At 41.6% G+C, this 26,263-nt stretch overlaps 1 protein-coding gene across 5 annotated transcripts in view; it reads right to left on the bottom strand.

Annotated features, from left to right (window-relative positions):
- The window catches only part of GLT1D1 (glycosyltransferase 1 domain containing 1), a 168,027-nt gene that overhangs the window by 23,341 nt on the left and 118,423 nt on the right, over positions 1-26,263 (bottom strand). For 4 of the 5 annotated variants that reach the window (XR_012243962.1, XM_073628015.1, XM_073628031.1 and 1 more), the window contains exons 10-11: positions 22,567-22,687; positions 4,570-4,668 (exon numbers count right to left, since the gene is read on the bottom strand). Coding sequence is in view for 4 of the 5 variants with exons in the window: in XM_073628015.1 (XP_073484116.1) it covers positions 4,570-4,668; positions 22,567-22,687 (220 nt within the window). In the remaining variant the exon portion in view is untranslated. The remainder of the gene's footprint in view (positions 1-4,569; positions 4,669-22,566; positions 22,688-26,263) is intronic. The other variant, XM_073628023.1, reaches the window with a different exon arrangement.

The following is a 26,263-nucleotide window of genomic DNA, read 5'->3' as shown; positions in this document are numbered from 1 at the left end:
GGGGGCTTCCAGATTCCGATAAGCTCTCCGCCTGCAGACCCCGACAACCAACCGCCAGGGTTGTCGGGAAGAGGCCCTTGTCCTCATCAACATGGGGACAAGTTGCTTTGGGGTGGGGGGTGCAGAGCCCCCCTGCCCCAAAGCACCCACCCCCCATGTTAAGGGCATGTGGCCTGGTACAGTTTGGGGGGGGCGCTCGCTCGTCCCCACCCCCTTTCCTGACCTTCCGGGCTGTGTGCTCGGATAAGGGTCTGGTATGGATTTTGAAGGGGACCCCCATGCAGTTTTTCGGCGTGGGGGATCCCCTTAAAATCCATACCAGACCAAAGGTCCTGGTATGCTCTTGGAGGGGGAAACCATGCTGTTTTTTTTTTTTGTGCGTGGACTTCCCCCTAAAGATTCATACCAGACAGTGCCTGGTATTGTCGGGGATCAAAGTCGGATCACTGTTCATTGAAGTCAGACGCATATCGGACTTCAAGTCGCAGGTCAGATCCAGCCGTACTACTGTCGTGTCGAACAAGTGTGAAAGGGGCTTTCGATTATTATTATATTAAGGATTTCTACAGCGCCAACAGTTTTAGCAGTACGCTACAAAATGAAATCTGTACTGAAAGAACTAATTACCATTTTTTAAGTTACCTTCTAAAAATGGTGGTTGTCTGGAAGTCAGGCTGATGCATTTGCTACAACAATTTCTAAATCGGTGATTGCATGCAGATCAAGTATTCTGACTTCTCTTGCTGCATGCTGGTTCTAGGTCCATGAATCAGTTTAATTTGCTTTAGCTAAAGCCAAAATCAACCTCTACTGACAGTTTCCAGCCACCCCTCCTACCTCTGCACATAATACTTAACTTTTTTCCAGCAGTCTTTGTTCCAGTCGTTTTACATCACAAGTCTTCTTCATGTTACTCCTGCTATGAGCGGGCCCTAAGGCTTCATGTACACTGCTGCTGGTAAACAGACGTTTGGGAGCAGTTGGGCATTTTTTTCAGTAGCCCCTGAACCTATGTTATCTTATCAGTACATGTACACAGGGTCATTTATAGTCATTTTTAGGCAGTTGAGTTCAGAAGCATTTTTTGGAAATGCGTTTGGAAAGTATGTTCAGAGGCATTTGAAACGCCAAATGCCTGTAACAGCTTGTAAACGCGTGTAAACGCGGTAACGTGCGTTTAGCCGTGTTGCGTTTACAGGCGTTTATCATTTTTGACTATTTGCAAAAAAAAAAAAATGCTTTTAAACGCAAACACGGCTAAACGTGGCATGTAAACGTGGCAAAACTGACGTTTTTAAACATTGTTTACTATCTATTAAGTTAAATCGTTCAGGGGAGGTTGTAAAATGTCCTGTGTACATTAAGCCTAACTGTTGCGGAGCAGAAGCACATCATGATGTGGTGCTGTTCTTTACCAAATTGTCTTTTAAAATGGTAGTAAACGCACTATCATTACTTACCTGTGCGGTGCATTCTAGCACATTATGGCATAAAACTGCAGAGGACCCAATTTATTTTTTTGTCGGTTTACTATCACTTTAAGACCTGGGTCTTCTGTTGTTCCTCCAGAAAGCAGGTCTTTGATACTCTGCTCTTACAATGAGAGAGGTAGATAACACTGGGTGTCATTCAACCCAGAAGAAAGGAATATGATGACTGGAGCAGTAAGACTATGGAGGTCAGCACCGGAAAGAAGGTGAGTATTGCATAAGAAATTACATTTTTTAAAACATGTTTGGAATTTTTTTTTTTTTAAACTAGACTCGGGCTTTAAATTATATAAAGTGTTCAACAAGAAGGTGATTATTGTGAAAGCTCCAAGAACAGTCTCTGGCATGTCAATTCACAGCTTCTATCAAAGGCACAGCATGCACCTTGCAGAGACAAACTATGGTGCATTTTCACGTCCAATATATTTTTCTGTTACAATGGAGAAAAACAAGATATTTCCATCTTGTGAATGTTTCCACGAACAATAACAGTCAATCATTTTCAATTATGGCAACTGGATGTACTCAATAGGTATAATTTCTTCACTAGAAATAGCTTAGATCTCATGAAAAACATATTTACTCTAGATATGTAGACAGTTTTCTGACCTTTCCTCCTGAACATGCCTTGAAGTGCATTTTTTATTTGATTTCAAAGTTTTCCTTTGGCAAGAGCATTAGATCAATACAACTTTTTTTGGTACTCTTCTCAAGACTAAGTGAAATTGATAAGAACATTTTCTTCCTGTTGCAAAGCGTTACCCAACCTTCCTTCCAGCTAATGCTTACAATTTAGAGGGTCAAGAATTGAGCGAAAAAAAAGACACAGAATAAAGCAAATGGTACATGAGTCATGGAATTTTTTTTTTAATTTATCACATCAATGTATTACTTTCCACAACGCACGTGACCGCTTATCATTTTTTCTATACCCTCCACCTCGGCGAGGGGCGGTATTATATGTTCGGCAGGTCTGCTAGGCAGTAACAATATTCCCATTGCACACTTTCCTGAATAAGGCTTTAGGAGTAAAGGATGCTGCAGCAAAAACCAGATGGGACTGGAGACATCAAAGATCAAATGTACATACTCACACGGATCGTCAAATACATCCTAATCTTTATCAAACAACGATCACATCACAGAATGCAATGTTTCGGAGCCACGCAGGACCCCTTCATCAGGCATGTGATGGTGTGATGATCACATGCCTGATAAAGGGGTCCTGTGTGGCTCCAAAACGTTGGACTGCGTCTTCTGTGATAAAGATAAAGATTTGGATGTATTTGACGATCCGTGGTGTGCTGGCGAATCTGTACATTAGGTCCTCTAGGCAAGGACAGAATACAGCAGCCGAGTGTGCACACCCACATACTGTTAAGAATTTGTTCTTTTTATGTTTGGCTCAGATAAAGCAATAACTTTTTTGTGTAACTAGGCATATTTTGTGTTTATAAAGACTGTGGCGAATGTGGGCATTGTTGGCTTGCATTACTTACTCCTGCACTTTGTACTCTTACTTACTCTTGACCCAGAGCACAGTAGGCTCGGGTTTTACTTAAAAGGGTTGTAAAGGCAGAATGATTTTTTTTATCTAAATGCATTCTATGCATTAAGATAAAAAGCCTTGTGTGCAGCAGCCCCCCTAACACTTACCTGAGGTCCCTCTCTGTCCAGCGATGTCCACGAGTACCTCAGCGGACCGAGATTCTCCCTCCTGTTTGGCTGAGATACAGCTGCGGCGCCACTGGCTGCCGCTGCTGTCAAAGTCAGCTAGCCATTTAGGGGAGAGAGGGGGCTGGGGCTCCATGTCTGAATGGACACAAAGAGCTGTGACTCAGCTCGGGTGCCCCCATAACAAGCTGCTTGCTGTGGGGGCACTGAACAGGAGGGAGGGGTCAGGAGCACAGAAGTAGGACCCGAGAAGAGGAGGATCTAGGCTGCTCTGTGCAAATCCCCTGCAGCAGAGCAGGTAAGTATAACATATTTGTTATTTTTATAGGAAAAAAAAAACAAGCCTTTACAATCACTTTAACTTTTCCTCTTTAAGCCCCTCCCACTTTTAGCACAATTTGGCCACAATCACCATTTGCCGCAGCACACTACCCATCGTTGCTCTCCTTAGTGTTTCCAAGGATGCCCCAGATTTTTCTCAATCCTAATCATGTCCCTGACGGCGACAAAGGGGTGAATGTTGCAGATCACAGAGACACACTGGAGACTGGTAGTGTAGGAGGGGGAGGTCAAAGGGTTAAACTTTCTTTGCAGCTGCTGCTGTTGTGTTGTGTACAGTGCTCATACATTCATTCCTATTTTTTCCCCATTCTCTGTTGTAAGAAGGGCAGGTGGGCTCAAGATGTAAACAGGCTACACAGATGCATATAATTTACCGGAGACACCATTGCATGTGTTTGTTGCTTGTGTAATTGCATTTGCGCAGCCGTGCCATTCTGCTGACGTATATTTTCATGCACTGGGCGGCAAGCGGTTAAAGTGGTTGTAAACCCTGTTACACCACTTGTACCTACAGGTAAGCCTATAATAAGGCTTACCTACAGATACTGTAAATATCTCCTAAACATGCATAGTTTAGGAGAGATTTACTATATGCGCTGCTGCCGACATCCTCGGCGCATGCGCACTGAAGTAACTGGCCGCTGGTGCCATTTCTTCAGCACCCATACGCATGCGTGGGAATGACGTCAGCGCGGCTCCAGCCAATCACAGTGCTGAAGACCCCGAACCCGGAAGTAACTTCGGGAAAGATGTCGGCCACGGGAGCGGAGTGCGGGTGGCACTGCAGGGCATCGTTCTAAGGTAAGCATTTCATAATGAGCTAGTATGCAATGCATACTAGCTTATTATGCCTTTGTCTTGCAGGTTTTTTTTCAGGGGTTTACAACCTCTTTAAGCAAGACCTATGCACCAAGAGAGGCAGGATATTTATACTGAAATGTGTTCCTGCACTAACACAAAAGGGATGATAGAATATCAAACAAAATTTCCTACATAGATAGGTTATCAGGTGTCATTTGTGGGTTTAGTATTGCTGCCAAGCACAAGTCAATATCTACCTTACCTTAGGGGTTGAAAAAAGTAAACCTGTATCTTCATGTTTTATTATTGCACTGTTGCCTGGAATATCCCTTGCCAGTACTGGAATTTCAAGATCCATAGCCTGAGAACAAATTAAAAATAAGCCATTGAGAAATGTACTTCAATATTCACTAATTCGTAAACAGATTGTTTTTCTGTGTTTGTAAAATGCAGTTGTAGTAGCAACATTTGCATATGACGCTTTCTATTTGCAAATGTTCCCTACATGCACGTATACATGATTTCTCATCAAAATGACAAAACAAAATCATTGCCATGCCATTAAAGCAGATGTAAACCCTAAATGAAAGTGGAACTAAACTTTTGGGCCCCCCGGAAGCTCTTACAATGATGTGCAAGCATGCACAGCCTGTTTGCACATTATGGCACGCTAACCTTGCAAAATGCTCTCATCAAGCGATGTCTTTCCTCTTTTTGTTTTATTCTGGGTCCACAATCTTCACCCGTCTTAAATGACTGTGCTAGTAAGACATAACTTCCGTGCACGTGGACACAAGTTACTTTATCTCTACCAATTCTCAGCATCTGGGATTGTACATATAACTGGATGCCATTTTTTAGGCGTGCCACAAATGTATACATAGAACTGCATAAAATAGTTTATTTAGAGCACATTCTTTAAAAACAGAAACATTAAAACAATGTGCCAATAGAACTGTGTGATCAAGACCTATTGGGTACAATTCTCTTTCATCCTAACGCATTTCAAAACTGCTTTCTTATTTGGGGGAAATAAAAATGTATGGACAAAAACCCAAATAATCACAGAGATATGCAGCTATTAAAATCACTGCCATATTACTCAGAAAAACCTATGGGCGCCAGCTCTCTTATGTATTTGCTGCATCAAACAGGAGTTCCAAAACTACCAGAAACCACAGAATATTAGAATTTCAAGAAGCGGGGCTTAACAGGCACTCACATCACAGGGGTGCAATCCCAAAAGGGGTGTCATTAAAATAAACGATGTTTTATCAAGTTCTATGTGTACATATGTGGAATGCCTAAAACGTCTCCAGATCTGTTCTTTGATATAGTTGCACGTGCATGGCTGTCAGTATGCTGTGCAAAAAATTGCTAGCAGACCAGGGGTGTATTTTGGTTTTGTGCTGCCCTAGGTAAGACTAAAATCAGCCCCCCCCCCCCCTCTAATTTTTTCCCATCCCAGACGCTTTAAATTTATGTATGCCTGTGCAACAGCAATCCTGGCTTTGCTGTCCAACCAACCGGCACCGGGAGACCCACCGGTCTCCCGGTGGGAGCTGCAGGCATCATCCCGGTACAGACGCCACCCCCCTGAAAAATGCCGCCCAAGGTAAACGCCTTGTTTGCCTCACAGTAGATATGCCCCTGTAGTATACAGGGGGAAGAGATTTTAATGGCAGCAGAGACATTCAGAGCCTCTACTACCATAAATCTCTATCTGCTGGTGTGTAAAATACAGCTCTAGCTGTGCTTGAATGACATTTGACGTTTTCTAAAGCACTGTACTATATATCAAACAACCGCTCCTTTTATTTTTAAACAAAATACTTGTTTTCACATTTTTCCATCCTTAGTTGCATCCTGGGGCTGTTGATCTCATTATTTGCAGCCATTTTCTGTCTATATGTATGCACTCAAGTGACGGATGTTATATGCTGGTTGCAGTAGTCCTTCTGCTCCGCATTACTCTGAATAGATTACTGGTTAGTTTCCCAGGAAAGGAATCCCTCTGATCACAGAGGTCCTGTCCTGGCAACTTTATTATTAAACCCACTTTTCCACTTAGCAAAAGTTCTGGTTTCCTTTTTACCTATGGGTTAAATGCAATAACCTTTTTGGGGAGGGACATTTCTCACAAAAAAAAAACAGAAAAGAGCAATACACATAGTAAAGATTATATGAGATTTTAGTGATTTGATTTACATAGACTATGAAACAGAAGTTACAATGAAGCTAAAATCTGGACAAACATCTACAAAGTTTAAAGTATAGAGTTCAGTAGGCTTGTGCCTATTTGGGGCAGAGGCAACAAGGCAACCTTTTACTGTATAGATATTGGCATCTTGTCACACTATTCCTAGCCTTTTTGGAACAGTACAACAAGAACATTCTTGGTGTGAAGTAGGTGATCCTAGTAGTGAGGTATTGCATTCAGTGCCTAGGGCTACGTGACCGCAAGCTTCAGTAAGGGAAATCCAGCAAACTATTTTACTTGCAGAGATAGCTGCACTTTTGTGACTCATGTACCTTGGCCATTCTGCATGCCTGAAAACCTCACTGTACAGCTAAGTCACCTTCCTGCTGAATAGACAATGAAGAATCATCACTACACTAAATCTCGCTTTTCCAATCTCTGCTGTAGAAAAGCCTGAAAAAATGTTAGAGAGAAAGCACTAAGGAATATGGAGAAGCCTGATTAGCTCAAAGTCTTGGCCCTAAACCCACAGCCTGATATCGCCTGTGCAGGGGAGAATAAGGAGTTTTATAGGAACTTATTCTAGATGTGTGTAATAAACACATTCTCTGTTTCAATAAAATATACTGAAAGAGTTTTTACAAAAGTATGAAAAGCAGATATTAACATGAAAGGATAAAGCCTATAGTCAGCCCTGCTTAATTTATCAAAGAGTAAACATAAGTGTGAAACCGCTATGCAGGCAGCATGAAGTGTCAACATGGAAATAATGACAACAATGAGCTTCGGGAATAACATATTGACAGTCATAGGATCACCAGTAGGAATTTGCATCAACGTTACAAACATTGACAAACAAAAAAAAGATAACCCAATTTGTGGGTTAAATTATAGGCTTTTCAGTGGGGGAGAAACAAGTTCCAAACATTCAAAATATCCTCAGGGAATAGAGGGAACGTGCAAGCAGAGTTGTAAAGAGAAGAGAAAGGGAGAGGGTGAAGAAGAATAAAAGGAGTAGAGAAAAAAGAGGGAGAGAGCAGAAAGAAACAGAGAAAAGGAGTCGAGATCCATGCCGTCCGCACCCTTGTCCACCATCAGAGTACAACCTATGAGTTTGAAGATATTGTATCCATGGATTCCAGACTCTCTCGAACCGGACAGAAGTATCACAAAGTATGCTGACCAGCTTTTCATTAGTCATTATCCCAAATCCTTTTCCCAGGCCAGAATGTAGGGCAGTTGATCCGTGATGTTGACACAAAGTTTATACAGCTCCGAGACACTGCCTCTCCTATGCTCACTCTATTTTCAAATGCAGTATGAGATGTAATATCAAGCACATGTGGAACATTGAGCCCACTTGTCCTTAACCCTGAAAACAAAGAGCCGAAGAATCTGGGTACATTCTGTGTACCCAGAGAGACCACTTTAAAACCAGCCTCAACTAGGGAGACATTCATGATACTGGCTCGCATAGACCATTCCTTCCATTCATTTTCCAAAATGTCCACTCCCAAATCCTTTTCCCCAGCCAGCACCTAGGGCAGTTTATCCATGATGTTGACACAAAGTTTATACAGCTCCGAGACACTACCTTTCCTATGCTCACTGCGGTAACATCTATTTTTTAAATGCAGTATGAGACGTAATATCAAGCATGAGTCTGCACACAGACCTAAGAAAATGTAAAATTTGCTGTAAGTGGTAAGCCACAGAGGCCGGCAACTCAAGCTGTGGGGTAAAATACGAAGCAGGATGAAGTCCTTGGTGTTCTAGAAAGTGTCCAATACGATACAGGCCTTTGTTACGCTACCATTGGAACTCCTGGGGTCACAGGCCGGGTGGAAATGTTGGGTTATTAAAAACAGGTGCAATGGGGGCATGGGGGGACTGAAGTCACACTGATTTAGACAGTGTCCCACAGACGCAACAAGTTAGATAATGTAGGACAGAGAATTGCCCACTGATGTCTAACTTGGTTCTACATCAAGAGGTCGATAGGCTGGGGTGGACAAGCCTGAGCCTCCAACGTCACCCAGTCAGGTCTGTAGGTATATATTTAGTGTATATTTGAGATAGCTGCGTGATATGGGTTGCATGATAATATTTCCGGAGGTCTGGAACACCCAAGCCCACCCCTTGAGTCCTGAAAGTAATAAACACATTTTAGTAATAAATTTGTACTATGATTTGCAGTACACATTTAAATTTCAGTATGAAATACTGTAACTGATAACTAAAGATGATTAGGCTACATTCACGCTTAAGCGTCATGTTTTCAAGCATTTTTTGAAGCGTTCTTTTGGAGCAGAATTGCAGGTTACTGCAGCTTTTGTTAGGGGTTTTTCAACTAAAAGGTGGGTGGGGAGTGCTGCTGAAAAAAGGGTGGAGAGCTGCTATTTGAGCAGAAAACGCACAACAAAACTCTCAAAAAACTGAAAAAACGCTCGAAAAAATGTCGGGCTTTTCTGACGTTTCCATTGAAGCCTATGGGGACAAAAAGCGCTCAAGTCTGCCTGAAAAGTAGCTCATGTACTTTTTTGAGAGAAAGGCATTTTGCTACAAGGGACAGGATGCTCAGAAGTGAACAAGGGCTACTGAAAACAATAGGTTTTTGCTGGTTGAGCGTTTTTGAGCTTCAAGCTACAAAACACTCAAGTGTGAATGGGGCCTTACCCATCTCTAAATCTCATATAATCTTTACCATCTTAAAGTACACACTAAAGCTGGGTAGACTCTATTATTTTTTTTTTTTTCGTACAACCCTGCTGGTTGAACGAAAAATAAAAACTGTCAGCTCTGGGGCCGCTGTACTTACCATGCAAGGTTAGTTAAGACATCTGCCCCGCTGAACTGTTGTGTTCCGTCAGGGGGCCGGGGACACTTCGATCAGCGCTCTCTGTCATTGGCTATGAGCACTGATCGGGAATCGGTCGGCTGATGGTTTTTCAGCATGCTCGTCCGACAGTTTGGCCGGCTTCTGTCGAGGAGATTGACATGCACACGACCGAATGCCGGCCGTTAGCTTTTAACCGACAGTTGTCTCCCAATATTTGGCTTGTGTGTACCCGGCTTAAGGATGTTTTCTATTCTTGCTAAAGTCTTTATTTTTTCACTTGTACCTACAGGTAAGCCTATAATAAGGCCTATCCGTAGGTACAGTGAATATCTCCTAAACTTGCACTGTTTCGGAGATATTCACACTCCATGCAGCCAGTGACGTCCCCGGCGCATGCACCCTTCAGAGATCCGTGTTGCGGGCATGACGTTATTGCAGCTCAGCCAATCAGGCAGCCAGGACAAGTGAACACAGAAGGAAGACCGGGTGAAGATGGAAGCCCTGTCTTGCAGGGTTTGTTTTGTTTTTTTAAAGGATACGGTTTACTATTGCTTTAAATATGCAGCTTAAAAATACCTAGAAACCCAATGTAAAGGTCCTTGTTTAGGCAGTTTCATTTATGGAGATGTCCACTGGCTTTCAATTGCACTCCTACATTGTCACACCCTGCCACATGCTCTACTGAAGGAGACTACACACAACTGCGCTGACACTCTGTGTGCAGGATCCTCTGTTGTCCCTATCAGGAAGCTGGTCCATAGCATTGATGTGCTCTGGATCACGTGCATATAGACAGGAAGTGGTTGAAATGGGCTAGAGGAGGTCAGCAGCACTAAAATACGAACTAAAAAAAAAAAAAAATCATGATTCAGTTTATGTGATACAAAATATGGCAGGTGTTTATGATACTTTGTGCTTTAGGAAAGGTAATGACAAATCTACTCTGAAGGCAGTCTATGCCTATATTGTGAAAAAATACCCGGGGCTAATATAAAGTGCGATGAAAGCTTTGCTCAGCGACTCTTCATATGTGATTTACAGCTTTCTAACAGATATTTGGTGTCCCCACTGTAACAGATTATATCCTTTAGTTCTGAACCTGTTAGACTGGAGATGACTAATGTCCCACTCAGATTTTAGCTTTGGAAATGTACCATACTTTGATGCCTCGCACACTGATTTAGGTTCCCTGCTGGACTCTAAAATCACCAGCAGATGCTACAGCAGTAAACTTACATACTGCTAATTATACCAGGGCAAGGATCCTACAAGCTGGATACAGTAAAGTGGACTGAGCAGTTGAGAAAGCGGCTGGACTTATTGATGTTTCAGTATCAGTGTAAAGCATCTGGCATTTAGAAGAGACTGAAGGTATTAACACCTAGCATGGTATCATCTAGCATACTTCCACCTGGCAGCAGGAAGGCACTGCTCAATCAAATCTCTATTTCTGAACAGTCCCTTACTGTATTATGGAAGTATCTCTATGGCAACTAATATTTTATGACCTTTAGACAGATTTTTTTATTATTATTAAAAAAGAGGAACATTTAATGGATAACCTTCAAAGTAAATATAATACATACTGAAATGTAGTCAATAAAAAAAACTATTGTAGAATAAAAATTGCATTTAGCAGCAAGAGTCTTCAAGCTTGGATTATGAAATAATTGCTGCTGATAGTAGTAAATGGCCCAATGCTAACAGGCTGATTTACTTAAGGCTAATAAGCAAAGTGCAGAAATCCATAGCAAACAAAGACCATTACTTTGGTCAGCCAAAGATAAATGTGCCTTGGCTGTTATGGGTTACTGTATGCTATCTGCAAAAATAATGTCTATGGGCTAAGCCAATAATGAACGCAGACATTACACAAGCAGACCAAATAAAAGTACTTAAAAGTGGCAGCTAATGTCACAACACTTAAACTCCCACCCATACTTTACCTATGTTCCCTATTCTACAGTATAAACTAGTTTAAAAGCTGAACACACAGTATGCATATATTTTCACATAAATTCTGCCTGCAATCTCATCATATAAGCAAACAAAACCCACTACAAAGCTTGACAAACATTCATTTGTCTTTTCCAGTAAACAAGGCATCAACTAATGTGTTCTGGATGGAGGCGTAAGCATGTGGAATATGATGGCTGACACATTCCTAGGTAATTTGTTTCAAACTAGAAAAGTGACTATGAATTTCAGCTATATTTGCACATTAAACTGCCTTATGCTTTAACTTCCAATCCAAATGTAGTGGTGATTGTCAGTCCAAGTACTTCAGTGGTGTGCAATACGTAATGCGATATTAAACCCAAAAGAAAACCTTTGATAAATTGCAGCTTACCGATTCTTAGATGTAATGCATTTGTTTTCTTTTTTTGTCTTTCTTTCTTTTATTTTGAAATATGTGAAATAATAAAATAATAATGGCCAGTGAGTCTGTTGTCTTTCAACAGAAAAAGCCATCCTGCAGGTGTAGCAGTTAGGGGGTAGAGACAAACCATTTACCACTGACAGTGGTGCTCACAATGGTCAGCTTTTATTTATTTATGTAAAACCTTTATCCCAAAAGGGAAAAAAAAAACTGCTGCTGTAACTGCTTAAACAGTGTTAGCTGGCGTTTAGCTTAAATGTGATAGTATATCTAAATCTGCTAGTACATCTAAAGCAGTGGTTCTCAACTCCTGTCCTCAGGGCCCACTAACAGGCCAGGTTTGCAAGATGGCTGAAACACATCACAGGTGATATAATTTGCTGCTCAGTGATTGCAGTAGTCTGCCCAAGGTAATACTTAAAATCTGGCCTGTTGGTGGGTCCTGAGGACAGGAGTTGAGAACCACTGATCTAAAGCCTCATACACACGATCAGACTTTGTACAAACTTTCCCGTGGATTTTTGTACAAAGGGCGTCGGCCGTAAACTACTTAAGCATACACACAGCAGGACTTTTTCAGCCAACTTTCACCAAATCACGTGGTTTTTCAGCTCTTTACCACCACCCTTTGGTCTGTATTGTTGTCTGATCTTTTGCATTGGTTCTGAGCATGCGTGTTTGTACTTTGGACTAAAGTCCTATGGACTTGTGTACACACAATAGGATTTTGCACCACAGGACTTTTGTTGCCGGAAAGTTTGTTTGCACAGCCAACATTTGTCCGATGAAAACCGAAAAAGTTTGTCCGATGGAGCATACACACGGTAGGATATTGCCTTAAAATAGCTAATTTGCATGTTTGTTGTCAAAAAGTCCTATTGTGTGTATGGGCCTTAACACTCCCCTACCCCTAAAATGACAATCCGGCTGTCCAAAGATGTCTGCTTTTACTACATTCAGAATGCAGACATCCTAAGACAATAAGTGTGTTACTGGTCAGAACACCAGGTGAAAACAGAAGGAAAAGAGCCTAAAAAGGTAAAATTTGTGAAGCCACCACATTTAATAATTGGTACACTGCAACACATTATATTTTTTGTTTTGGGCTTGATACCGCTTTAACCCCTTGCCGACCGTCTTGCGCCGATATACGTCAGCAGAAGGGCACGTACAGGCATATTAACGTACCTGTACGCTGCCCTTTAAGACGCGGCTTCGTGAGTGTGATCGCGGGCCCCGCGGACTTGATGTCCGCGGGGATACCCGCGATCGTCTCACGGGGAGGGAGAACAGGGAAATATGATGTAAACAAGCATTTCCCCATTCTTCCTAGTGACAGGACACTGATCACAGCTCCCTGTGATCGGTGATCAGTGTTGTGACATGCGTAGCCCACCCCCCTAAAGTTAGAATCACTCCCTAGGACACACTTGACCTCTGCAGCACCCCCTACTGGTTAACTCCTTCACCCCTTCGCATTTTTAATCGCACTGATTGCTGTATAAATGTGAATGGTCCCAAAATAGCGGCAAAAGTGTCCGATCTGTCCGCCATAATGTTGCAGTCACGATAAAAATTGCAGATCGCTGCCATTACTAGTAAAAAAAAAAAAAAAATTATTAATAAAAATGCCATAGAAACTATCCCCTATTTTGTAGACGCTATAACTTTTGCGCAAACCAATCAATAAACGCTTATTGCAATTTTTTTTTTACCAAAAATGTGTAGAATAATACGTATCGGCCTAAACTGAGGGAAAAATATATATTTTTGGGGGATATTTATTATAGCAAAAAGTAAAAAATATTGTGTTTTTTTCAAAATTGTCGCTCTTTTTTTGTTTATAGTGCAAAAATAAAAACCGCAGAGGTGATCAAATACCACCAAAAGAAAGCTCTATTTGTGGGGAAAAAAGGACGTCAATTTTGTTTGGGAGCCACGTCGCACGACCGTGCAATTGTCAGTTAAAGTGACGCAGTGCCGAATCGCAAAAAACGCTCAGGTCTTTGGCCAGCCAAATGGTCCGGGGCTGAAGTGGCTAAAATCACACATATTGTTGGTCCTAATAACCTGTAAAATGGCAGGTGCTCACACATAGGGAATCAAACATTAAAAACAGGATTTAAAGCAGTTGTAAACCGCTGGTGTTTAAAAAAAAAAATTCCTACAAGGCAATGTCATAATGTGCTAGTATGGATCGCATACTAGCACATTATGAGAAACTTACCTTAGAACAAAGCCCTCCCACGCCACAATGTCAATGCTGAGACGGCTGACATCTTCCCCTGGCCTTTCTTCTGGGTTGGCGGCCGCAGCTTCCAGCACGGGCTCTGAAGGTCCGGCACTGTAAGCCCGGGTTCACACTATACCGGGCTGCGGATCACACAGGAGCGCTGTGCGTCCCTGTTCCCCGTTTCAGGGATGAATCAGGGCCGATTCTATACCTGAATTCGGCCTTGAAATGGAGCCAAAGACGCACAGCGTTTTTGTGCAGTGCGCTCCACAGCCGCCCCGGAGATATGTCACATTCTCCTACTATGCAAATTAGATGCGGGGAAACGCACATCTAATTCGCATAGGTGTGAACCCGGGCTAAGCCTGACCTTCAGAGCACATGTGCCGATGATGTTATTGGCTGCATGCACTCTGAACATCTCCTAAACTGTGCAAGTTTAGGAGATATTCACAGTACCTACAGGTAAGCTTGTAGTACAGAGTTTACTACCACTTTAAAGGATAAGTTCACCTTTGGGAACATGTTACATGTTCCACCCATTTTTAGGGTGGAACATGTAACATATTCTAGCTCCTGCAGCCCTCCCTTCGATGCCCCCCTCCCTGTGACAGGCACAGCCATTAATGTCTAAACCACTGGCAACAAAAGCGAGTACACTCCTAAGTGGAAATGTCCAAATTAGGCTCAATTTGCCATTTTCCCTTCCCGGTGTCATGTGACTCGTTAGTGTTACAAGGTCTCAGGTGTGAATGGGGAGCAGGTGTGTTTAATTTGGTGTTATCGCTCTCACTCATATTGGTCACTGGAAGTTCAACATGGCATTTCATGACAAAGAACTCTCTGAGGATCTGAAAAAAAGAATTGTTGCTCTACATAAAGATGGCCTAGGCTATAAGAAGATTGCCAAGACCCTGAAACTGAGCTGCAGCACGATGGCCAAGACCATATAGTGGTTTAACAGGACCACTCAGAACAGGCCTCTCATGGTCAACCAAAGAGGTTGAGTACGTGTGCTCAGCGTCATATCCAGAGGTTGTCTTTCGGAAATAGGCGTATGAGTGCTGCCAGCATTAGTGCAGAGGTTGAAGGGGTGGGGGATCAGCCTGTCAGTGCTTAGACCATACTCCGTACACTGCATCAAATTGGTCTGCATGGCTGTTGTCCCATAGGGAAGCCTCTTCTAAAGATGATGCACAAAAGCCCACAAACAGTTTACTAAAGACAAGCAGACTAAGGACATGGATTATTGGAACCATGTCCTGTGGTCTGATGAGACCAAGATAAACTTATTTGGTTCAGATGGTGTCAAGCATGTGTGGCGGCAACCAGGTGAGGAGTACAAAGACAAGTGTGTCTTGCCTACAGTCAAGCATGGTGGTGGGAGTGTCATGGTCTGGGGCTGCATGAGTGCTGCTGGCACAGGGAAGCTACAGTTTATTGAGGGAACCGTGAATGCCAACATGTATTGTGACATACTGAAGCAGAGCATGATTACCTTCCCTTCGGACTGGGCCACAGGGCAGTATTCCAACATGATGACGACCCAAAACACACCTCCGAGACGACCACTGCCTTGCTAAAGAAGCTGAGGGTAAAGGTAATGGACTGGCCAAGCATGTTTCCAGACCTAAACCCATAAGTGGGGCATCCTCAAATGGAAGGTGGAGGAGCACAAGGTCTCTGACATCCACCAGCTCTGTGATGTCATCATGGAGGAGTGGAAGAGGACTCCAGTGGCAACTTGTGAAGCTCTGGTGAAGTCAATGCCCAAAAAGGTTAAGGCAGTGCTGGGTAATAATGGTGGACACACAAAATATTGACAGTTTGGGCCCAATGTGGACATTTTCACTTAGGGTTAGGGGTGTACTCACTTTTGTTGCCAGTGGTTTAGACATTAATGGCTGTGTGTTGAGTTATTTTGAGGGGACGGCAAATTTACATGCTGTACACTCACTACTTTACATTGTAGCAAAGTGTAATTTCTTCAGTGTTGTCACATGAAAAGATATAATAACATATTTACAAAAATTTGAGGGGTGTACTCACTTTTGTGAGATACTGTACATAGTTACATAGTTGGTAAGGTTGAATAAAGACAACAGTCCATCCAGTTCAACCTGTGTAGGTGTGAGTCCATCCAGTTCAACCTGTGTAGGTGTGTGTGTGTGTGTGTGTGTAAAAATCATTTCCCATACCCCCTTAAATTGTTTTCGTTAAGCTACACATCCAAGAGTATTTGAAAACTATCCATAGTTCCACATCCTTACTGTCCTGACAGTTAAAAAACCCCTACGCAGCTTAAGGTTAAACCACGTTTCTTCCAGTCTTATCATGTGGTCTGTATCCTCTTACTCTCTCCGAGACTGAAAATTTTCATACTTACGCTGGGATCACCGTTGAGATATTTGTATATCGAAATCATATCTCCTCTCAAGCGTCTCTTCTCCAGGGAGAATAAATTTACCACTTGTAGTCTTTCCTCATAATTGCGGTCCTCCAATCCCCTCTAGACTCTTTCCAGCTCCAGCACATTCTTCTGAGGGTTTGTGACTCCAGATGCGGCTGAACCAGAGTTTTATAAGGTGTCAGAATAATCTTTTTATCTCTGGACTAAATTCACTTTTTAATGCATGCTAATATTCTGCTGGCTTTGGTAGCTGCAGCTTGACACTGCATGCTATTGCTCAGTCTGTCTTCTACTAGTGCATTACCATACTTTTTTCAATGTTAAACTTCATTTGCCATGCAGTAGCCCACTCCATTAATTTTTTTAGGTCCTCTTGTAAAGTTTCTATATCCTGCTGTGTTGTTATTGCCCTGCATATATTTGTGTCCTCAGCAAACACTGAGGTCGAGTTATTTATCCCATCCTCTATATCATTTATAAATAAATCAAACAGAATTGGTCCCAGGATAGAGCCCTGGGGCACCCCACTAACCACTCTAGACCATTCTGAGTATACCTTATTTATCACGTGGAAAATTACACTGAGGTGAGAAATAGGTAGCTGTATATTGAATGGAGGGGTTCCCTCAAGGATCGTTCAGCCGATTCTAGATTACTAACCTTGAGGCCATCATTCCAGCTTTCAGTGGCAAATATATCAATGTCCATATACAAAAAAAGTGGTGCATGTTGAAAAATGTTGTTTTGAAAAGTCTAAATTTGAATGCATTTATTCTAGAGCAATTTATCCCCCAGAAGAAGACCATGACTGATTAGGTCGAAACGCGTTGGTCTTCTAGCATGACTATCACTGTAATGTAATATTATATATCCATGTTCACATCGCTGTATTATGGTATATGTATTTTTGCCTCATGACCAGAGCTCATATTTTAATGTTAAACAAGTGTTTCTATTTTTTTCTTAATAAAGACCCTTTTTATACATTCAATAAATTGTGATATTTTTGCTGCTTAAAAACACTGTGGGGGAACCCCTCCATTCAACCTTATTTATCACAACCCTTTGGACATGCCCCTGTAGCCAGTTTTCTATCCAGATACATAACCTATGGTCCATGCCTACAGACCATAGCTTGTAGATGAAGCGTTTGTGGGGGACTGTATCAAATGCTTTTGCAAAATCCAGATATACCACATCCACACCAGCCTAAAACTTTTGCACAGTAGTGTAGATTTGATAAACCGGTGCGCAAATAGCATGCCACATAAAAAAAAAAACACAACTACAATTTTTTTATTCTACAGAACCTCTGATTTTAGAAAATATATAATAAACTAGGACCCAAAGCTGAACTACTTATTCCAGATGAGGTCTTATGAATGACTGGTACAGGGGAAAAATGATGTCTCTCTCTCTCTGGAGTCCATACCTCTTGTAATAAAAGAATGTTTCCCCCCTGGGGACTAATGATTGACTGCTAACTGGTTAGCCATGGTATTGCTATATACTTATCATGTATTTGATTACACAGTGAACATGGCACCAGTCACCGACTTGCCATCACTTGCCAACCAGGCCAATTCTGACATTTCTCTCCTACATGTAAAAATCATCATTTTTTTTGCTAGAAAATTATATAGAACCCCCCCCCCCCCAAACATTATATATGTTTTTTAGCAAAGACCCTAGAGGATACAATGGCGGTCGTTACAACTTTTTATCTTGCGCTGTATTTTTTTAACGCCTTTTTTTGGAAAAAAAACAGTTTTGTGCTTTAAAAAAAAAAAAAAACTGTAGTTAGCACAATTTTTTTGCATAATGTGAAAGATGAAGTTACGCTGAATAAATAGATACCTAACATGTCATGCTTCAAAATTGCACACGCTCGTGGAACGGCACCAAACTTTGGTACTTAAAAATCCCCATAGGTGACGCTTTACATTTTTTTACTGGTTACATGTTTTGAGTTACAGTGGAGAGAAAGTTCTATTTGTGGGGAAAAAAGGACGTCAATTTTGTTTGGGTACAGCGTCGCATGACTGCGCAATTGTCAGTTAAAGCGACGCAGCGCCGTATTGCAAAAAATGGCCTGGTCATTAGGTGGGAAATTCTTTTGGTCCTTAAGTGGTTAAAAATAAAACACAAGAAATACACAGGATAAAACAAAGGAAAAATGACAATTACATGAAAGCTTGTCTAAAGAAAAACGTTTTTAGATTTTATTTGAATGAGTTTACAGAAGATGACTGATGTTCTTTGTAAGTGAATTACAAAGTTTTGGAGCATAGCAGGAGAAGGCTTTGTCTCCCATCGAGTGTAGGTAAGTAGAGGGGACACACAAAAGACCAGAATTTGAGTAGCGGAGGTTTCGGGGGAAGGGGGGGTGGAGGGGTAGGCAAGTTAATAAAATTTCCGAGAGATAATGGGGTGCCAAGCCATGAAGAGCCTTATAGGTGAGCAAGAGTATCTTAACCACTTCAGCCCTGGAGGATTTCACCCCTTAATGACTAGGCAATTTTTTGCGATATGGCACTGCATCCCTTTAACTGACAATTGCGCAGTCATGCGACGTTGTACCCAAACAAAATTGACGTCCTTTTTTCCCAAAAATAGAACTTTCTTTTGGTGGTATTTGATCAGCTCTATGGTTTTTATTTTTTGCACTATAAACAAAAAAAGACCAACAATTTTGAAAAAATAAACCTATATTTTAATACTATTTGCTATAATAAATGTCCCTCCAAAAAAATGTAAGAAAACGAATTTCTTCATCAGTTTAGGCCAATATGTATTCTTTTACATGTTTTTGGTATTTGGCATTTTTTTTTAATTCTGTATTATTTAAGGCAAAGTTCCTTGACATACAGTGATTACATCTTTTATACAGACATAATAATCAACAAAGTCCGTGAATTAAAGACATGTTCAAACACATCAATATCGTTATTAACAGTTCAAGGATTACTTTGTCCATGTGAAAACCATTATGCACAAAAAAAAAACAAACAAAAAGGTCTACAATGCTTCTTTGAAAAATTATCACATTAACAAAACCTAAAGAGTAGATCCATCCAGAGTGCAGATCATGTATCATTATCTTACTACTAGAAATTGTGTAACCTTTAAGGGTCTTACGATGTATTTGGCATTTTTAATATTATTTATTTTTTTTTGTTACTAGTAATAGCGGCGATCTGCAATTTTTAGCAGGACTGTGACATTGCGGTGGACAGATCGGACACTTTTGACAGTTTTTTGGGACCACTGACATTTATACAGCGATCAGTGCTATAAAAATGCACTGATTACTGTGTAAATGTCACTGGTAGGAAGGAGTTAACACTCCAATCAATCAAGGGGTTAAATTTGTTCCCTCATGTGTGTTTCTAACTGTGGGGGGATGGGACTGACTAGAGGAGGAGACAGATCGCTGTTCCTGATTAGTAGGAACAGCAGATCTGTCTCTCCTCTCCTGTCAGAACGGGGATTTTTGTGGCTGGTGGACATTGAAAAAAGGATGTTCTGACAACAATTTGTACATGTGGAGCAAAGGTTAAGCTAGCTAGCATAAAATATCACCCCTAGTTTTTTCAATTTAGACTGAAGCTCAAGTACAGTGCCATCTATAGATAATCTATTAGGACTAAACTTACGTAATTGATAGGGGGTGCCAATAAGCATGATTTCAGTTTTGTCACTGTTTAATTGCAGGAAATTATGGGGCATCCAAGTTTTTATATCACAAATACAGTTGGATAGGAAAGAAAAAGCCAAAGTAGAATACGGTTCAGTGTGGATGTATATTGGAGTGTCACCAGCATAGAAGTGATAATTGAGCCCATGAGATCTAAGCAGTTGGTCAAGTGGAAACATGTTAATGCTAAAAAGTAAGGGACCCAAGATTGAGCCTTGAGGAACTTTGACTGGACAGACTTCAGACTGGAATCCACCAAGAGAAACAAACTGAAAGCGTTCAGCAAGATATGACTTAATCCATTTCAGAGCCAATCCTTTCAAGGTGAGAGACCAAAAGATTGTGGTCTACAGTATCAAAGGCAGGACTAAGATCCAGTAAAATAAGAATACTTAGTGAGCCAAAATCAGAAGCTAAAAGGAAGTCGTTAGTGACTTTGACCAAAGCAATTTCTGTGCTGTGCAGTTGTTGAAAACCAAATTGGAGGGATTCAAATAGGTAATTTAGGGTCAGATGGTTTTGTAGCCGAGTTATCACAACCCATTTAAGGATCTTGGTAAGGAAGGGCAAGTTAGATATTGGGTGAAAGTTGTTTAAATTGTCCAGAGTCATAATGGGTTATTTTGGTACCAGGGTGATAGTGGCAGTTTTGAGGATTGTTGGTACAAAACCGGTGCTAAGGGAGTCATTTCTGACAATGACAATAATGGGGCATAGAAAACTAAAGCAGGATTTAAATATATTCTAGCTATGTTTTTGCCTAAAAGGACTTTAAACCTTGGTGCCAGCTCATGTTACTTACTTCTGTTTTCAATGGTGATAACCAGCATATTACATCACAGAATGTGTGTAGAATTATACAAAGACAACATTTAGTGAAGAAATGGCACGCATGACCTGAACAGCCACAAAGACTGCTCTTCTATAGTCACAAGATCTTTGTTCCTAAAAGTGAATAAAATGGGTCTAAAGGTTTTTAACCCTAATGCATTCTCTGCATTAAGGTAAAAAAAAACCTTCCACTGTGTTCCCCTCCCCAACACTTACCTGACTCCTGTATAGATCCAGTGCTGTGCCCAGCTGCAGGTCTTCTCTTCCTCTCTTCTTGGTCTCACAGGCTGTGAACAGCGGCTCCTGCTGCTGTCAGTCAAATCCAGGAAGCAGAGAGCGAGGGGCAGGGCCAACCTGCACTGTGTCTATGGACACGCACAGCCTGGTTTAGGAACAAGCCTGCACATCTGCACCATAGCACATGGCTATGGGAGCAGACACAGAAGAGGAGGAGCCAAGATCGCTAGCAGGGGACCACAGAAGAGGTGGTAAGGGGCAGCTCTGTGCAATTTAATATACAGTGCAGCAATATTAGTAAAAGCACCCACTTATGTACTCTAGCCTGGAGGTAACTGAACTGTCTATTTAAAACACTAAGACACCAATGACTTAACTTGTGGATTAACAAGTTAAAGTAGAACTATAGGCAAAACATTTTTTCTTTTCATTTTGGATGTAGCAAGGGAGGGTTACAACCCTTTTTTCGCCATTTGTGTCCCACTGTGGAGATTTCCATTCACTTCCTGTCACATAACCAAACAGGAAGTGAGAGGAAATCCCTGCAAATTAAGGGAATTCCTAGGGACCCCCAGGTCACCAGAACTAGTGTTCCCCATTGGAAGATTTGGAGACAACCCAAAAATGTAGATTTTTTTTTTTACGTTCAATGATAATGATAAACAGAGAGAGTGAATCTTCTCCTTAAAGTGGAGTTCCATCTAAAAATGAAACTTTCGCTTATCCGGTCCCCCCCACCTCCGATGTCACATTTGACACCTTTCAGGGGGTAGGGGGAGCAGACACCTGTCTAATACCGGTATTTGCTGCCACTTCTGGTGATAGATCGTGGCAGAATCTGCAGCGATCTACGCCATGTCTGGCCCCTCCTCCACCTCCCCCCCCCCCGCTGTCTTTTGGGAGACACACAGGTCCCAGAAGACAGTAAGGACCATTCAGGAGGCGCGACTCGTGCAGGAGGAAACCCTTCCTGATTCCCTTACTGAAGATGCCGGCGCCTCCACCCGGGAGCGGGGAGGACATCGCGGACGCCCTGGACAGGCAAGTGTCCGTATTTTAAAAGTCAGCAGCTGCAGTATTTGTGGCTGCTGACTTTTAATTTTTTTTTTTTTTTGGCAGAACTCCGTTTTAATGGGAGCACAGACATTAATAAAAACTGACAAGTGTCTCTCCACTCTATCCAGAACAAAAAAAAGTTTTGCCTTTACCTATGCTTTAGGTCTTTGCTGAATTAAGGAGTGCTGATCTTACTTTTTAGCAAGCCCAGCATATGCCATATTAACCATGTATTAAGAAAAAATACGAGACATGCTTAAAAAATTCCATCTGAACACTTAATGACACCACCAATATTGCAAAATACTTTGTACACATTATTTAATGTGTTCTTTATTCATTTTCTACTCCGGACATAAAATATGATACCTCTTACCTCAAGTATTGCTGCCGACATCCCTTCAGACACTGAACTATTTACTACCGCAAAACTTTTCTTTATTACAGCCTGCAGATCTGCTTGTGGAATTTCTTCAATAAGATGAACTCCATCAAGGCTGAAAAAATAAGAATACAGTTCCACTCACAGGCTCATTGATCTTTTAAACTGACCAACTATAAAATGTTTCTTCATACCACATATTTTACGCAAGTGAAAAATTTGTTTAAATACAATCATTAGGCATTCATTCACACAAAACCACTCTTTCCAAAATTTTGAAAACCTTGAGGACAGGGGGTGACTTTCAGAAAAGGCCTCATTGAGTGGGTTAGATCAATGAAGAACATTTCAGAATATCTCAACATTCTAAAAAGCATGCAGTTCTTTGTTCCTTAGTATCAATATAATGATATACAGTGCCTTGCAAAAGTATTTCCCCCCCCCCCCCCCCTTGTCTTTTTACCTATTTTGTTACATTACAGATTTTAGTTCAATGTTTTTTTAATCTGAATTATACGTGATGGATCAGAACACAATGGTCTAAGTTGTGAAGTAAAATTAGAAAAATATATACATAAAACTATTTTTCAGAAATAAAAAAATGATAATTGGCATGAGCGTATGTATTCACCCCATTTGTTATGAAGCCCATAAAAAGCTCTGGTCCAACCAATTACCTTCAGAAGTCACATAATTAGTGAAATGATGTCCACCTGTGTGCAATCTAGGTGTCATATGATCTGTCATTACATATACACACCTTTTTGAAAGGCCCCAGAGGCTGCAACACCTAAGCAATAGGCACCACTAACCAAACATTGCCATGAAGACCAAGGAACTTTCCAAACAAGTAAGGGACAATGTTGTTGAGAAGTACAAGTCAGGGTTAGGTTATAAAAAAATATCCAAATCTTTGATGATCCCTAGGAGCACCATCAAATCTATCATAACCAAATGGAAAGAACATGTTACAACAGCAAACCTGCCAAGAGACGGCCGCACACCAAAACTCTTGGACCGGGCAAGGAGGGCATTAATCAGAGAGGCAGCACAGAGACCTAAGGTAACCCTAGAGGAGCTGCAGAGTTCCGCAGCAGAGACTGGAGTATCTGTATATAGGAAGACAATAAGCCATATGCGCCACAGAGTTGGGCTTTATGGCAGAGTGGCTAGAAGAAAGTCATTACTTTCAGCAAAAAACAAAATGGCATGTTTTGAGTTTGCGAAAAGGCCTGTGGGAGACTCCCAAAATATGGAGGAAGGTGCTTTGGTCTGATGAGACTAAAATTTAACTTTTTGGCCATCAAAGAAAACGCTATGTCTGCCACCAACTCAACACATCACATCACCCAAAGAACACCATCCCCACAGTGAAACATGGTGGTGACAGCATCATACTGTGGGGATGTTTTTCAGCAGTTGGAACTGGGAAAACCATCTTCAAAGTTGTCCTAATTGTTGTTTGCTTCACAATAAAAAATTTTTAAAAAAATCTTCAAAGTCGTGGGCATGTTCTGTAAATTAAATGATGCAAATCGTCAAACAACCCATGTTAATTCCAGGTTGTGAGGCAACAAAACACAAAACATGCCAAGGGGGGTGAATACTTTTGCAAGGCACTGTAACCATTACAATAAAAAGTAGCAGTTTTTCCGAATGGTACTGATTCAAGTAGAGTGTAGCATTTGAGATGTGGATTTTATGCTATAAAATCATATCTAAAAAAAGTTATAACTAATTTGCAAAGGGAAAACTATTTGAGGGAAAAAAAAAACAAGTAGAACAAATATACAATAAAGGAGTTGTAAAGGCAGAAGATTTTTTATCTTAATGCATTCTATGCATTAAGATAAAAAGCCTTGTGTGCAGCAGCCCCCCTCAGCCCCCTTAACACTTTCCTGAGGTCTCTCTCTGTCCAGCGATGTCCACGAGTGTCTCAGCCGTCCGATATTCTCCCTCCTGATTGGCTGAGACACAGCAGTGGCGCCATTGGCTGCCACTGCTGTCAAAGTCAGCTAGCCAATCAGGAGAGAGAGGGGGCGGGGCTGGGGCTCTGTGTCTGATTGGACACAGGGAGCTGTCACTTGGCTCGGGTGCCCCCATAGCAAGAGAAGAGGAGGATCCAGGGCTGCTCTGTGCAAAAACACTGCAACAAAGCAGATAAATATAACATGTTTGTTATTTTTATAGGGAAAAAAACGAGACTTTACATCACTTTAAGGTTTGGTGATCCTTGCAAGATTAAAGGGCTAATTTTTATATCGGCCCAGCCTGGCTACATCTTCATCTTACGGGTCCTGCTCAAGTGACTTGCCATCGTATACAGACCACAGGTTACAGACAGGCACAGATGAAACAGATCACTCGCTTGGCACCGTCACCATTCAGAGAACATCTTGTATTACTTTTTATGAATATAAGGCTTTCTCTGATTCGACGAGGCAGAGATGGTGACATTTGCCCCTTCTCTCTACATCATCCAATGAGAGAACACCTTAAAGTTATTGAAATAAATACAAGACGTTCTCTAAATGGTGGAGGTGCTGAGCGTGCAACCAAGTCAGTATACAGATAGTAAGCCACTAGAGCAGCACCTGGAAGATACTACTAGAGCTGGCTGTATGTAGTACTGGCTACTATAGGGCATTTCTGCAGTCCCCAGCGGCCCGTGATGAAACTGAAGCAATGTAAGCTTTAAAAAATACATAATTCCTCGAGTTCAGCTTAAAAAATTCACACGCAACAAAAGCTGTATTCCTTCATGATCATATGATCAGTGTTTAGGACCTGGTTCACATTGGTGCGTATTGACATGCGATTTGACATGTCAAATCGGCGGCAATGGCACTGTCCTAATCGGTGCGATGCCGCATTTGTGGCGCCGCACTGATTTCAAAAAGTAGTTTCTGTACTATTTTTTGCGAATTAGGGGTGTGATTTAAAATTGACATCTGTGCAGAAACCCGCACAGATGTCTGTGAAATCCCTGCCGAAATCGGGGCTGACATGCGGGAGCTGAACAGCTGAACTCGCACGGCTTCATTCCCGCAGCTCAGTGTGAACCTACCATTTTGTATATTTGATATGCTAAATCAAACTTTTCTTTTCACTATATCTCAGTTAAAGTGGAGTGCCAACCAGAAATGGAACTTCCACTGAAATGATTCCTCCCCCCTCCGGTTGACACCTTTCAGGGGGGAGCAGGTACCTGTTAAGTCCAGGTATCTGCTCCCACTTCCGGCCATAGATCGCTGCACTATTGTGCGATGAACTATGCAATGTGCGGCCCCCCCCCGCGCATGTGCAGTAGGAAACAGGCTCCACTTCCTGTTTCCCTTAGTAAGGATATTGGTGCCTGCACCCAGAGCCGTGAGACGGGTCAGCTTCGGGTGAGAACATCGCGGGCTCCCTGGAGAGGTAAGTGTCCTTATATTAAAAGTCAGCAGCTGCAGTATTTGTAGTTACTAACCTTTATTTTTTTTTTCACAGGCGGAACTCCGCTTTAAAGTACAATAAAAGGCAAAACTTTTTTATTTCGTTTTGGATCAAGTGGAGAGAGATAAGAACACCTGTCAGTTATTACTGTTGTCTATGCCCCTAATAAAGAGATTTACTGTCTCTAATTTTCCTGTTTACTATTATCATTGAAAGTGAAAGTAAAAGAAAATATAAAAGAAGAAAAAGTTTTGGG

This window comes from Aquarana catesbeiana, linkage group LG01 (assembly GCF_042186555.1).
Source record: "Aquarana catesbeiana isolate 2022-GZ linkage group LG01, ASM4218655v1, whole genome shotgun sequence".
In the NCBI taxonomy this organism is placed as follows: domain Eukaryota; kingdom Metazoa; phylum Chordata; class Amphibia; order Anura; family Ranidae; genus Aquarana; species Aquarana catesbeiana.
Note: the sequence above shows the minus strand (reverse complement) of the source record. Positions and strands in the feature narration are given on the sequence as shown.